General features: G+C 33.7%; 1 protein-coding gene across 1 annotated transcript; it reads left to right on the top strand.

The window, feature by feature from the left end:
- Positions 1-9,130: 9,130 nt before the first annotated feature.
- Positions 9,131-12,837, top strand: LOC120014662. Its single transcript, XM_038866714.1, has 2 exons — positions 9,131-10,159; positions 12,632-12,837. The coding sequence occupies exon 1, from the start codon at positions 9,653-9,655 to the stop codon at positions 10,094-10,096; it is 444 nt and encodes a 147-aa protein (XP_038722642.1). The 5' UTR covers positions 9,131-9,652; the 3' UTR covers positions 10,097-10,159; positions 12,632-12,837.
- The last annotated feature ends 2,184 nt before the right edge of the window (positions 12,838-15,021 follow it).

The following is a 15,021-nucleotide window of genomic DNA, read 5'->3' as shown; positions in this document are numbered from 1 at the left end:
TTTGTACAAATGGACGGGGTTCTTATAATAGGCCCTCTTCAAGTTGTGCATTAAATAATCTCAACAACTTTCAGTTCGCTGCATTTAATCTTGTAACCATAAATCCATAATCACGCATTTGGGGTAGAAATGATTCAAACAGACAACAGAGAAAATTTTCCAAATGTTGTGGTTTGTTAAGACGGATTAATTACATGCACATATATTGATACATATGTAACATACATATATGTATCTGACACAAATTTGTCCCTACATCTACATGGTTATCTCCTACAATCTTTAGGTTGACTTTAGTACGTGAAACTTACGCATCAATTGTACCATTCCTCAATTAATTATATTCAATCAAGAATCTTGAGATATGTAGGTCAATAATTAGCAAATATTAATTGTTTAGGCATTAATTTCTAATGAAATATATACATACATATATTTATTTCATTCTTCTATCAAATATCATTATAAATTTGTTTGTACCAATAATGACCTCCAGTACATGATGACATGTGGCAGTATGAGACTCAACAATGGCCATTCTCATCCAATCATCAATGGACGCGTGGCAAGGGCAATGAAATTTTACTTGGTGCAAACGACCTTATGTTGAATGGGCCTAATGCATGGGCCTTTGGCAAGACTAAGCCCCACAAGTCCAGCAAGAGGTCATTAAAACAGAGGCTAAAATATTAAATATGTCCTTAGACTATCACATTTTTCTCTATTATGTCCTTAAACTATTTTTTTTCTTCATTCTATCCTTAAACTATTAATTTCCACATGGTTTCTCTCCTCAGTCAACTTTCCGGTGTTGACTCCAACGAAAATGCTGACGTGTCATCTGAACTCCGACGAGATTGACATGTGGATTTATTTTTTAATTGATTTAACTCCCCATGTCATCATAAATTTTAAAAAAAATAAAAAAGAAAACGAACCAAAATAAAATCAAAACTGAAATCAAAATAATCTAGGGAAAACTGAAATCAAAATCAAAAGAGAAACGAATTAAAAAAATTACACTGAAGCAGGTTTGAATTTTATTTTTTAATTAATTATACACGTGTTAAACGAAAATTAGTTTTTTTTTTTATTTTATAATCACATGGATGCCACGTCAGCATTTTCGCCGGAGTCAACACCGGAAAGCTGACTCAGGATAGAAACCATGTGGAAAACAATAGTTTGAGGATAGAATGAAGAAAAAAAATAGTTTAAGGACATAATCGAAAAAACTGTTATAGTCTAAGGACATATATAATATTTTAACCTTAAAATAGAACTTAAATAAACTCATATTCCTACAAAATGAATAAACAATTAACAGTAGTGTTAGTTGACCCAAAAATTGGCAGTTCAAGTAGCCTAAATCTATGTGTCATGGCCATGTCAACAATCTAAGTGGAAAAAATTCAAAATTCAAAAAAGGAAACTCTCTCTTATCTTCTACCAGAAACACTCCCAGACAACACTCTCTCTCCTATCCCTTTCTTTCACTCACTGCCAGAACCAAGACGGACCATCCGGCCATAGATTGGAGCCGCCAACCCACCAAATTGAAGTGTGAGAATGCCATGACTCATCTCCAGCTTCGTTTGCCGCCAAACGTCACCTATTTCTCGGGAATCTCACCTTAAAGTCGTAGCAAAAAGAAATTTTTGGAGTTTGATCCGGTCACTGTAGGCCACGCCTCTACGAACCACCATGACCATTAGAAATGCCTTGATGAGCTCTACAGGTTCCAACCCTTGAATGGCCGAATAGTTGTTGGAATAGTTTTCCATTGATTTAGTGTCAATTCCATTGATTTTTTTAAGACATCTAGTTATTTCAATTGATATAAATCAATGTATTTAGTTATTCTATTGATTTTAACCATGGCAAAACATTGAAATTGTGTCGGAATCATGTAACAATGTATTTGAGTTTCCATAAATTGTTATTCCATAGATTTTAGTATGTCATTCCACTAATTTTAGTATAACAATGTATTTGAGTTTCATAGGCATGTACTGCTCTGTAAAATGATGTAATAATGGTTATTTCATCGAATTTCATATGAGGTCTACGGTTATTTCATTGTTTTAATTAACGGAATAGCTTTATTCAATTGATTAAATCAATGAAATAAAACTATTCCATTGATTTAAAACAATTGAATTAGCTATTCCACTGAATTTTGTCAACCATAATAGATAAATAAATAGATTATGGTCTTTGAGTTATTTCAATCTTTGTGGAATTAAGAGAAGAATTCAATTTATATGGAATTAATATAACAATGTTTCCCTAATTAGTCACAAATCAAGCTTTTAACAATCACAAAACACCAATGAAGATCACTCGAAAGTCAAAAACTCAATGTTCTATTTTATTCCATAACTTATGACGGCAAAACAGTAGGAAACCTCTAAATAGCTTCAACACCTCTCTAGTTGAGTTCAGATTAATGCCTACCAAAATTAAAACCCAAGAGATAAATATTCAGATCTACAACAACAAGCCACTATGAAAGCATTCAGCAACAGATCCGTGGAGGGCGAGGTTCATTGGTGCTTCTGTCAGAATCATTAAGGCATAGCCACTTAGGCGCTATGGACGTGACCTTCTGCGCCAAATCCAGTTGATCGTAAGGATATATCGGTATCACCGCCAAGATCTCGTCCGATATATGAAAGTCCGGTCCTCCACCACCATTGCCGCTGGTGAAGTGAAAGAGGTGAAGAGAGAAGGATGGAAGAGAGAGAAATAGAGAGAGTGAGAATTAATGAGGCAGTAGCGTGAATATAAGAGAGATAAAAATTTTACAGTTGGCAATGACATGGACATGCCACTTAGGTGCTTTGTAGATTTGGATTGTTTGGGTTGCCACATGTATTTGGCACTTTGTCATTTTCTAAATAATATTAATCCTTGTCATTTGTGCTGAAACCAAATATAGTTAATAGTCTGGAAAGACATGGGAGAGTTGACAAGCATGTACACTATTTTATTTTTATATTTCAAAATTAACCGAGTTGGCTTGCAGCTTATATCAAAAATAAATTTTAAAAAAAAAAAAAATCGAGTGTGTCCTGCTCTTCTTTTTTAAGTAACAATGATTCAGAAACATTTCACTGCATTGTTCATCAAAATCAAAACGGGGAAGATGGAGTTTCATTCCACTGCAAAAAGAAGAATCAATCAAACCATCTTTACCGACACCCAAAAACCTAAAAAATTTCAAACTTTCCTATTTAGACCAGCTTATTCAACCAATTTATGTTCCATTAGTGCTATTTTACCCTCATCAGCATGGTACGTACCCTCATCTCTATCGAAGAAAAACTAGCTTGTCTGAAAGATTCATTGTCGAAAGTTCTAACTCGGGAGTCTTATTCAAGGAAGCCAAAGTAAGTGGTGAGATGTTTGATTGTCTTTCACCTCCAAAACTTGAATTACTCAGTAAGTTAATTCCTTCCATTTCGAGCTGGTGCATGTAGTGTGCCATTAGAAATGGCAGTGCAAGTAGGTGTCAAAGCGAATATATATATTTTCCTGCGGAGGAATTGCTATTGGTATCTGCTTTTTGCACCAAATCATTGATGGAGCCACCTTCCATGCTTTTCTTAAATCATGGTCATGATCAACTTTACATGCACATGATCTTAATGTGGCAGCCTCAAACTTTCCACCAAAACAACTTTCTTCCATTCATGTACCGGCAATTATCGCAGAAGTAGTTAACTCTCAACCTAACGAAAAGGTAAGTTAATTACTAAGAGATTTTGTTTTAATGCTGCCAGCATATCTACTCTCAAGTTTAAAGCAAGAAGTAGTGCACAAGTTCCTAACCCAACTCGAGCAGAAGTGGTCTCTGGATTCATATGGAAATGCGCCATGAATGCTTCTAAGCCATCAATTTTATATAATTCAGTTAAGAGAGGTGCATGCCATTACCAGATAACTCGATTGGAAATATTTTATGGCTTACGAATGCAAATTATGATCCATTCATGCAGATAAGGAATGACTTATTCCCTCTCTCAGTCGTCAGTATTCTCAGAAAATCAGTTGATCGAATCGATTTCGAAAATTTTACAAAAGTTACAAAGTGAGGTTTGAAGAGGTTTCTAAGCTACCCAAAAAGGAGAGATCAATGATTTTATCTTGCTCAAATCTCCCATGTTGTTCAATAAAATTTAACTATTTGTTTCAATCTTTTATTTTAAAAGATGAGTTGAATATGTCTAAGATGCCTTCATGGCACGAGGTCTTTTTAAATTGAAGAAATCGGTGATTTGTGGACTAATAATAATCTAACATATAAGGGTGGCCCACTCCCTTAACTTACAACAACCGGTTATTCGAGTAAATCTTGGAGGTCAGTTGGGCCGGGCATCCCTGGCTTAACCCACGGAGGACAAATCTGTGAGGGACTTAATTTCAAATGGGTCCAAAGCGGACAAACTGTTGTGTGTGAATGATGACCCAAATTATAAGATTAGGTGCTCTCATTGTCATTATCTTCAATAAATATTTAATGGGATTCCTAGAGTATTTACATCAACAATAATGTTTGTTAGGGAATGAACTCATTATCTTCAATAAATATTCAATGGGATTCCTAGAATATTGACATCAAAAATAATGTTTGTTAGGGAATGAATTCCAATTGCACTGGTAATGCATTCTCGCACATAGACATTAGATCTAGGGTTCGATCCCCCTCTCCATCCAATTTTAAATAAAAAAAAAATGTAATGTTCGTTATATTACTTTTGAAAAAGTTGTGGTCTATGTTGCCCTGGTGAAGGTGATAACAGTTTGAACTAAAAGGTCTTCTAACCACATATTTTATGTGGGTCGGCCCATGATCTTATGCGCATTTACATATATATCTCTATTTGGAATAATAAATATGTCCTTTATTGAAAATAAATATTAAATACGTATTTAAATATTGAATTAGAAACTTATTAGTTTACACAACAATTCTCTCTCAAAAAAAAAATTTACTTGCCAAAAACTTTACAAAACAAAATTGATTTGATTAAAAGTGTTGAAGATGGAATTTACTAACAATATCCATAGTTTCTGTTCTCGTATAGTAGATCTTGGACTGATTAGCATCTCTTCATCTTCCTAGATAACCAAAAATCCCTTCATTTTGTTTTCTTTTAAGATTTGGATATCTGGGTTTTCCTTTTTTTTTTTTTTTTGTCTCTACTTTATCATCTTTCAAGGTTTTTTTTGCTGGAGATGGTGTTGACCCTTCAGATCTTAGCTCATAACCGTGTATCTCTTGATTTGTTGATTTGGGTGCCAAGAACAAGTTCTACTTGTTTTGATCCGTAAAAATATGAAAATTTCACAGCAAAATTTGAAGAAATATGAAACATATATATATATTAAACATGGCTCCAAATTCTTGTTGATGAGAGTTGTATAAACTTGACGCTTTGTTAATCCCAATTTTGCACGTGAAGGGTAACTTAGGTTATTCATTAAATATTTGGTGTAAACTTATAAAATAGGGATGTAAATTTATATTGTTAAAATAGATTGTGTAAACTTAGTAGTTTATGTGGTGTAAATAAAATTTCTCGAGTGGAAAAGGTCATGAGGCTTTCTTTTGAGCCCAGAAAATCATGCGCTTTCTTTTGTGGGCTTTGACCTTTAACTCGATCCGTAACTTCAGTCACCAGTACGTAAAAAGAAAAGGTTTTGGTGGTTAACTCAGTCACCCTCAGACATATAAGAATTAAGAAGCGAAGCAAGACGATATGGACGTAGATTTACTACAAGGTTCTAAGTCCGAGTGATATTGTATTAGACACTTACTCCATTTTTGTGGAACTTTGACATACTAATTTTCTCTTCAGAATGTGGAACCTCTACAAAATTAGGAATTGATGTTGGGGTGGACTACGATTAAAAACGATATCATTTTGATTAGTTCGAAAAATTTTAGCAAGGGTTTAAGGGTAGTGCCTTCAGAAATTTTTTTTAAGATTATTTACTATAGTGCAATTCCTTGAAATGATATTATCGATAAGAGATTCATCTTGATCTTTGGTCTCATAAAGTAACTCAAAATATTAACATAAATACATATTTAAACTGATGAAAACTAAAGATGGTATACAAGATGAAATTATATCTATTGAAGTTATACCTAACGAAAATCGGGTAGCCGAGAAGCCAAGAACACTATATAATATTGTCCTTTAGACATTCGATATAAGCCTAAACTCGAGCTGTTAGCCCGCGTACACATAAATTTTCCACCTGACAAAAACGTACTTAAGTTGGACTAAAATCCAATACATGGCCAAAATAGTATTTTTCCCAGTAGTAATAGAAATCAGGACCTATCGATTCTATATGGTATGGTCAAGGAGAAATTCACCAGTGGGCTACAATAATTTCATACACAAGGTAGTATATTTTGCTCTTAGCCTAACGGTTATGAGAGAGTTTGTCTTTCTTGGAAGTTGTAGGTTGGATTTTTACCTTGAATTTGTACATGAAATTTTCATACAATTATAGTATTTGCATCATTGTCTCTTAAAGCCTATACTTTACATACTCAAACACAACTCTTTGTTCAATAAGAAGTTCGTCAAAGTCTCTCTATCCTACATTTGGCATTGGACCCGCCAACTACGGGTAATTAAGCATTGAATTTCAACCTTAATCAAGTGATTTATCAGACTAATCACTTTTCAGTTTTCTGGTTCTCACAATTAGGTTGACCTTTATGTTTGTTCTTAAAATTTCAGACAAGTTCACCTCTTGACAGCCAATATTATGTGGGAGGGATTTACAGAACAATATTTTCACAATAATATAATAAAAATATTTATAATAAAATAAGTAAAATAAAAACATAAAATATAATATTATTAACTTTTAAGATAATCATTTTAATTTTGTAATAAAGATATTAATAATTTATACTTCAAAATTAATTTTAATAATAAATTATATTTATTAGATTAAATTTATTAACAAAATTTATTATATAGATTTTGAAAATCATAAAATATAATATTATTTATATATGAAAAATGTTGAACTTTAATAAGTATTATATAAAAAAAAATGAAGTCATTTATTTGTTAATTTACTAAACACTACACAATTTATTCAACAACTCAGTGGTAAAAGATAGTAAATTAGATGTAGAGGAGTTATTTGTTTTAATCTTTTATTATCTTGGACGCACAACAACCGTGATCACCAGCAAAAGGAAACGTGACTCAGTGGGCCCTATTGTGACCCATTTGACTAATTATTTATTTTTTGTCTTTGAATTAACTCTAATAAATTACTATTTCATATCTCATTAATTATTTTTTCTTTAAATTGACTCTAGTATTTATTTATTGTCAAAATATATTTGTTTGTTCAAAATATAATCATGCTTTATAAGCACATAAAAACTATGAATTTTTATTTCACATTTAGATGCATTTTAACATAATTTCAACGGAATTAAATGGAGACAAAACTTAGATTTGAAATTTACCTTTACAGATTTCTCTTTTTACTTGATTGTATGTCTATAATATTTTATGTAGCTCTGCCTATAAGTTGTAACTGAGATGAAATTTATGCCTAGCAATATGATTTGTAGATGTGAAGTGAGCTGTTAGTTGAACGATAATCACAATACATGTAAGGGATCACCCACTCATAAAGTCGTGGGTTCGAATCCTACCCCTCCCCAAACCCTGTTTCAAAATATAATTAGCAAAAATTCAAATAAAAATATATTAAAAATGATTGAAAAATGAATATTTTAAGTTATAGGGTACAATTTAGAGGAATTAATGTAAAGTGTTGTTAAATTGTAATTGTATAAAACTGTAAAATAACTAATTTTACTATTTTTCGAGAATCTGATAATAAAAGTCGATGTTTGGATGCTCTAAGTCCTGGTTTCGTTTTGGGAGATTGAGAATTTGGTTGATGAGATTAGAGGCAAGTTGATTGGGGTTCGGAGTTGGTCTATTGCAAAAGTTAGCAGACGTCAGAATGCTTGGATGGATAGTGGTTGCGATCCCTCTATTCATTGCTTTAGTCTGTTTTCTTCTGGCTTTTAAGCCTTTACCTAATAAAAAAAAGAGTCCTCGCCAGTATACTAAATAAATTAGACAATTATTTAATTGTTTTCATATTTAAGTGACAATGGCAAGCCACTAATTCTTGGAAGGAGATTATGTGCGTAAGAAAATCATTCATTTTCAAATTTATCCAGTCATTTATGTTTTGAAAAACGTTACTTTTGAAATTTATCCAATCATTTGTTGAGTTAACTTGTCACATAGACTTGAGAAAGGCTGGGTTACATAAAATTGGGTTCTTTAGCACCAGAGACGGACCCAATTGCAATGCACTGGGAGCCTGTGCCCCCAGTGAAAAAAGATAGTTATATTTTTTATATATAAAACAAAATGTGCCCCCACTAATTAAACCTTGGTGTCCCCAATGCTCAAACACAATCAATATAAAACAGTGAAAATATATTTTATTCTAGCCTATTCAACCATTCTAGCCTAGTGGCCTAGACTCTCATCCTTGATCTCTACTACCCCAATTTAAAAGAACGCGCACATGGTAAGCAACATTATCTATCATTGGAAAAATGTGCATGACTTTTGAATACCAACTAGAGATAAATCGGATTAGTGACCAATTTTTAAATAATTGTTTTGTATATCTCATAAAAAAAATTGATTGGATTTATTATTAATTATGTTGTAATAGGGTGTTTTCATAATATAAAAACTCGTAGAGGACAATTATAATAAATAAATACGTAATTTTTTATTACTTGAAACTATTATCCTCGTGTCATATATAAATAATCCCAAATTTTTTTTCAGAAACGCTACCTCCGGACCCCTTAATTGTTCCTCCTGTGAATTCAAATCATGGATCCACCACAGTTTAGCACTACCACACAAATTGCGCGTAGAAATTAAATCAAACAAGATAGGAATACGAGGGCAAAATGGTAAACCTATCATAGTTCACGAGAAACATATCGAGCCCCTAACAAAAACAAAACGCAGCAATAATGGCACTCATCTGAGACTGAAAGTTCGAAAAAGATAACCTGGGTTTTTTTCCTTCACTGCAGTTAAGTAAATGGTGTTTTCGTCATTTCCATGAACAGCAGGGGCATTCCAGAAATAACTCACTCTATAAATAATTTTAAATCTTCTTTCTATTACTCGCATCTCTCATTCCCCATCAAATTTTCCCTTCTCTCCCACTCGAACTTCCCTTAATAACTGTATTTCCTCCACTCATCGTCGTGACTGACTGCGCCGCCGTTCGGACAACCGGCCGTGAACTAGATCCGGCAATCACACTTCCGCCATCTGGATCCGATTTAATTTTCTATCGTTTCTCCTTCTCTCAATCTATCGTTTTGCAGTTAATTTTTCCACGAATTTTTATTATTTCTGTTTTTATTTTTAATATTTTTATTTTCTAGCCAGCGATGGCGAGTCATTTTTCTAATCCATTTTAACGCGTATTGGACGCTACCCTCTCATTTCTCTCGATAAAGATGTGTTGACGTTTTTGCCCCTCAAAAATATTAGTATTGCAATCGGACTTCGGGGGTGCTGACGTGGCGTGGTATTGGGCTACTACAATGAGTCATCATGCTCGTAGGATGTTGCCACCTGGTCTATCAAAAAAGCGAAGGGAGAGGGAATCTTTTAGTTTTCCTATTAAGCCCTCGGCTGCAGTCCCGGCTCCACCTGCAGGTTCAAAAGCCGTTGTCGAGCCGATGTGCTCAAATCGGCTACTAGCTGGGTACATGGCGTATGAGTTTCTGACAAAAGGGACTCTGTTTGGGAAGAAGTTTGTAGTCCCCCCTCGACGCGAGGCTGTAGCCGTACCAGTGAGGATCGGCGGTTCAGCTGAATTGAAGCGGGTTAAGAGGGAAGCCGAGCTGGGAGGAGGAAAGAAAGAGAAGGAGAAGGAGGAAGAGAGGAGATATGATGAGGTGGCAAGTATAATGAAGTCAGATGGGGTCCACATACCTGGAATTGTTAATCCTACACAACTTGCGCGATGGACTCAGGCGTCGTGAGGGGATTCAATGAGGCCGGGGGATCATTTGTGTAGTAATTGATCCATTTGAAACAGAGATTTGGTATGTCCATTAAAGAGTACTCTGTGCTTTGTATTATCTCACCAGCTATGTTCATGTTTTCTTTTTTATCTTTGAATGGATGGATCATGGATTGAAAATTAATAAGTCTGTTAGTTTTAGTTTAGTTTGTGTGGATATTTTGGTCAAGCATTGCGATGTCCATATTATGATCTGTGTGATTGTGTAAATGCTGTGCATGCATGTCTGTGTTCATGAATCATGGTGGAGTACAAAAGATAGAATATAAACAATGATGCTTGGCAGGATTTTTTTTTCTTCCATTGATGTAGTTATCATGGTGGAAAATAAATTCATATGGTAATTTAGATTATATCGATGCTTGATTATTTAAAAAAAAAAGATAGAGCTCATGGAATCAGGCTCTTCGCATATTTTACGGAGAAAAGACTGCATACATCTTGTATGTCCCTTAACCCGCTCACTGCGAGAAACTTACGAAAAAACTTTTATTTTCAGTCATACATCCTTGATAAACAAGATTTCGTCATTTTTGTGGTACTAATCTAGACCATCTGAAGCTGCATTATGCAGATAAAGAGTACATGTGTTGAGCTACCAAGGAAGTTTGATCACATTCGACAAGCTTTTGTTTTGTTTTGTTGGTTTCGATTATTGCGATTCTTAAAGTATTAACGCATTGGTTTGTACGTGTAAGTTTGGAAATTTCGTTGAGGTCTCCTTCACACACTCTTGTTTTTATGTCACGTATTTTGTACTCATTGTATTGTACGTGTTTATATTCACCATTTTGTTCGCATGCCATGTCATCTCTTCTCGCCAACTCATTATGTTCAGCTAGCTTTGTCTTAATTCAATTAGTATTAACTTAAACTTGTGTATCGATCAGTGTGTGTGTACGTGCGCATGTATGTATAAATATGTTTGTCTACGTATAATATTTATATGGACAACACATGCATTAATTAATACATGATGTATGTACTTGTTGTATTGTACATGTCAGTATGTAAATTTATACACGGGTGTAAAACTTAAATACGCCATCAGTGTATTACTGGGATATACAGTTTGGAATGACTGTAGTGCGGAATAAGAAATTTCAGCCATTGGAGTATGGTACATTGGTACATTGATATGATGTCCGGACAGCCACTTATCTGTGTAGTTCAGTGGTACACGGACCTTGTAGACACAGGCTTAGTACGCTTCTCTTCTCTTACTTGTTTTACTTCCATTATTGCTTTTGTTTATTGCTTGGTGAATAGACCTTTGTTCCGATTGATATTGTCGTCGGTTGTTGTGCTTTGAGGTGACATATCTTGTGATTATTCTACTGCGCTATACCTCCACACCTCCACAGATATGGTCAGGGCCTGATATATTGGTACATTAGGGGGTTATATATAGCTCTAATTCTTTATTAAAACTATATTAAATCATGAATTAAAGTGTGTGATTCAATATTTTGGTTTTATAATATTAAAATATTCTAGATTTTTAAAAAAAAAATTATTAATATTAAATTCTAAATCATATATGTTAAACATTAAACCTTAAATACTAAAAATTAACTCCTAAATTCTAAACTTCTAAACACTAATTCATAACTCATACACTCTATTATGATTTTTACACGTGTATATATATACATATATTCTCATAATTTCCCCGACAAGACAAGTCATGATATTAATAAGAGAAACCTAACCACTTGTTCCCAAACCTTCCACCATTCTTATAACTTGCACTGGCTTGCCTGGTTCCTTCTCCTCCAAACGTCTCTCTTACTCTACAAATCTGATTTTTGGTGGCCATCTAAACATGGGTTCGGGTAATGCAAGCTTTTCCCTTTCGTAGTGAGACGGAACCTTAATTTTCTGAACTAAAACAAGAAAGTCTTCAAGAGCAATTATATTAATTTCCGGGTAAATCCATGACGAAATTGAAGAAGAAGGGATAGGAAGAAACCTCTGCAAATCATTAGAGTGGAAGGTTTTGGGAAGAGGAGAAACCACCGCAAACCTCTTCTTCCCAAACCTTCCATTCTCATAACTTGCAATGGCTGTTCCCTTTCCCTCTCCCACTCCCAAAAAGCGTATACTCTTCTTCTCTTCCTCACTTTATATCTGCTCTCGTTTCCATCTTCTGTAGGAGAGAATACGAGAGTGTCTGGTGCTATTTATGGCCCCATGAGTCCTCCATTACCATGCATGACCATCGCCAGACAATACTTTTAACAAAGTTTTAGACTAAGAGTGGCTTTTTTCAATACTTCTTCAATACGCTCGCTTTCTTCAGTCAAGCTAATTCCATATTTCGATTGATCTTCTGTAATTTTCTTGATTTGCTCTTCAGTGTTCCTTTTCCGGTCATTTCGTCAATTACGTTGCATGTGCGAGGTCTGGTTTTCCTTTAATTTTTTATTTCAATTCTGGGTGTGATTTTGTTTTCTGGGTTTTCATGGTTCATTTTTTCTCTGGTTGTTTATAGATTTCAAGAGTTTGCGAAGAAAATTTTCAGAGGTACAGTCGGTGAGAGGCAACCGGGGGGACGCGGACGGTGAGACACCAACGCCGCAAATAAAATTTCTGTTAAACCTTGCCATGTGAAGACAGTCCAAGTCTGGCAAATCGGTTTTATGCAAGTGTTTTATTTTTATTTTTTACCTGCATGTTTTGATATTTCTCTGCCTAATTTTCTCATTCTCTTCACAACAAAGCCAAGCATATCCTAAGTTCTTTATCTCTATCTCTACTCTCTCCTTCTCCTAGCCCTTGCAGGTACACATGTCGTGCGAGAGAAAAAAAAGGTCGTTATGTGGGTGGTGTTCTGAAATTTTTTTTTTTTTTGTGTTTTTAAAAATTTAGAAAACTTGTTGTAGGTTTTCATAGAAACGAAAAAAGAAAAAAAAGAATTACAAACAGACGCTATTTTATATTTTTGCTTTTTTTTTAAAAAAAACCAAAACAAAAACAATAATCATACCAAACAGAACCTAAATTATTTGAAATTCTAAGGATTGATTGTCAAAATTCCAAACATTTAAATTTATATTGTTGATGATGAACGTGTTTAACAAAGTTCCAAACATTTCACCGGATTTGGGGGCTACGTAATTCCCTAGAGTCTACAATTCATATGCAATGGTGAAGAAAATGTCATACAAATTTTAAAAATGAAAAAAAAAAATGTTGTGTGATGTGACATGTTTCAAGCCATTGGATTTCAATTGTAGACTCTACAATTTGAAACTAATTTCGGAGCCCCCTAATCTCATTTCACCATGCACAAAAGGGGATGAAATGCTTCATTAGGTCCACTACGTTGTAATATATGGCCCATTTCTAGACAGAAAAGGAAAATCCCAATTAACCCAAACCATTCACTTGTGTTGATTAAATAGAGTAGAGAATAAACTTGGCACAAAAGAAGAAGTGTTGGATCAAAACGGGCCCAAGTGTAATAGCATCGGATAGGTAGGCCTATTGAGTTGGAAAATATATTGAACAGAAGCCCAATAGAAAGAACAAAAGAGCTTCGGCCCATCAAAAAAATATTTAAGAAAAAACTGTCCGCTACCTATTGGTCAGCATATATTAAAGGCCACCAACTATTTTCAATTTACAATGGCGGTCGTTTTTCTTCTTTTAATCATCTTGATTATACTCTATCTTTATGGTGGCAAAAGTGTCTGCGGGTCTCAATTATCTTCTTTTTTTTAGGTAATTTAATACAATTAGGTCTATGAGCTTTTGTTTTAAAAAATACTGTCTGTTGACTTAAACAGTGATTTAGCACTGTGAATTTTAATAAATCTGTAATGGGTTCTTAGTGTTTTTCACATATTCAATCATGGTGTTCCTAGTTTGTAAAGAATGACTTGTTTATAGAGATACATTCATGGTGTGACTTCACTGCACTTGATTTCATAGCTAATTTTATTGGTTCACATATATTCCGTATCATATATGGACCAACTACTTATATAAAGTTCTCATTAATTTTGTTTGTACAATTTAATTTCAACAGGACATATATATATATATATATATATATATATATTGTGTTTGCTGATTTAAAAGTTATGTTGGGGTTAGGTAATTTTAGAGGTCATTGTAATGCATACATACAGCCACCAAATTAAGAGATCATGAGGGCCTATACATGAAACCCACTCAGAATTGGTTTGGTAAATGCTACTTTACATATGGATGCATTTCATGCCACTCAAAAAGGTGAGCTAGCTATCAATAAATTAATTTTACTTTTCTTTTTCTTTCTATAAGCCTTATTGGCTTTATATAGTTTCTACACATGAATGATGATATGTGTATTGCATCAGGATCCTGGAACGATAACAAGCAAACAGTACACTCACCTACCCACCATATATGTCTGAGCTATATATATATATACACACACACACATATATATAATTGAAGTTGCAGTTTGAACTGAACGATACATATTTTGTGAATGAACCACAAATATTACACTCACCTCCCACCATTGATTTAGGAAACAATCAGCAATTTCATATATATAATGTGGAAAATATTTTGTCATGAACAACCAAGATTTAACACATGCACTTAAATTGATCAATTATTTATTATTTTTTCTGTAATTTTGGATTTTCCTGAACAAAAGTGTATATATCTTTGTGTTATATATATATATAAATGAATTCTCATATAAGGATCTAATATAAGGGTGAAAAATAAGGGTTAGGTTTTAATGGTGTGGATGAATAAGATTACAAATGGGGTCCATTGTTTTGGGTCTCACATGTTTCAAATCAGGGGTGAAAACGTAACCCTTATTTTACACCCTTACATTAGATCATTATGTAAGAATTCCTTTATATATATATATATATA

Source organism: Tripterygium wilfordii, chromosome 1, assembly GCF_013401445.1.
Source record: "Tripterygium wilfordii isolate XIE 37 chromosome 1, ASM1340144v1, whole genome shotgun sequence".
In the NCBI taxonomy this organism is placed as follows: Eukaryota; Viridiplantae; Streptophyta; class Magnoliopsida; order Celastrales; family Celastraceae; genus Tripterygium; species Tripterygium wilfordii.
This window is presented reverse-complemented; position numbering and strand designations above follow the sequence as displayed.

What these genes read in the sequence shown, in the direction of transcription:
- LOC120014662 (XM_038866714.1), top strand. Translation starts at nt 9,653, where the DNA reads ATGAGTCATCATGCTCGTAGGATGTTGCCACCTGGTCTATCAAAAAAG.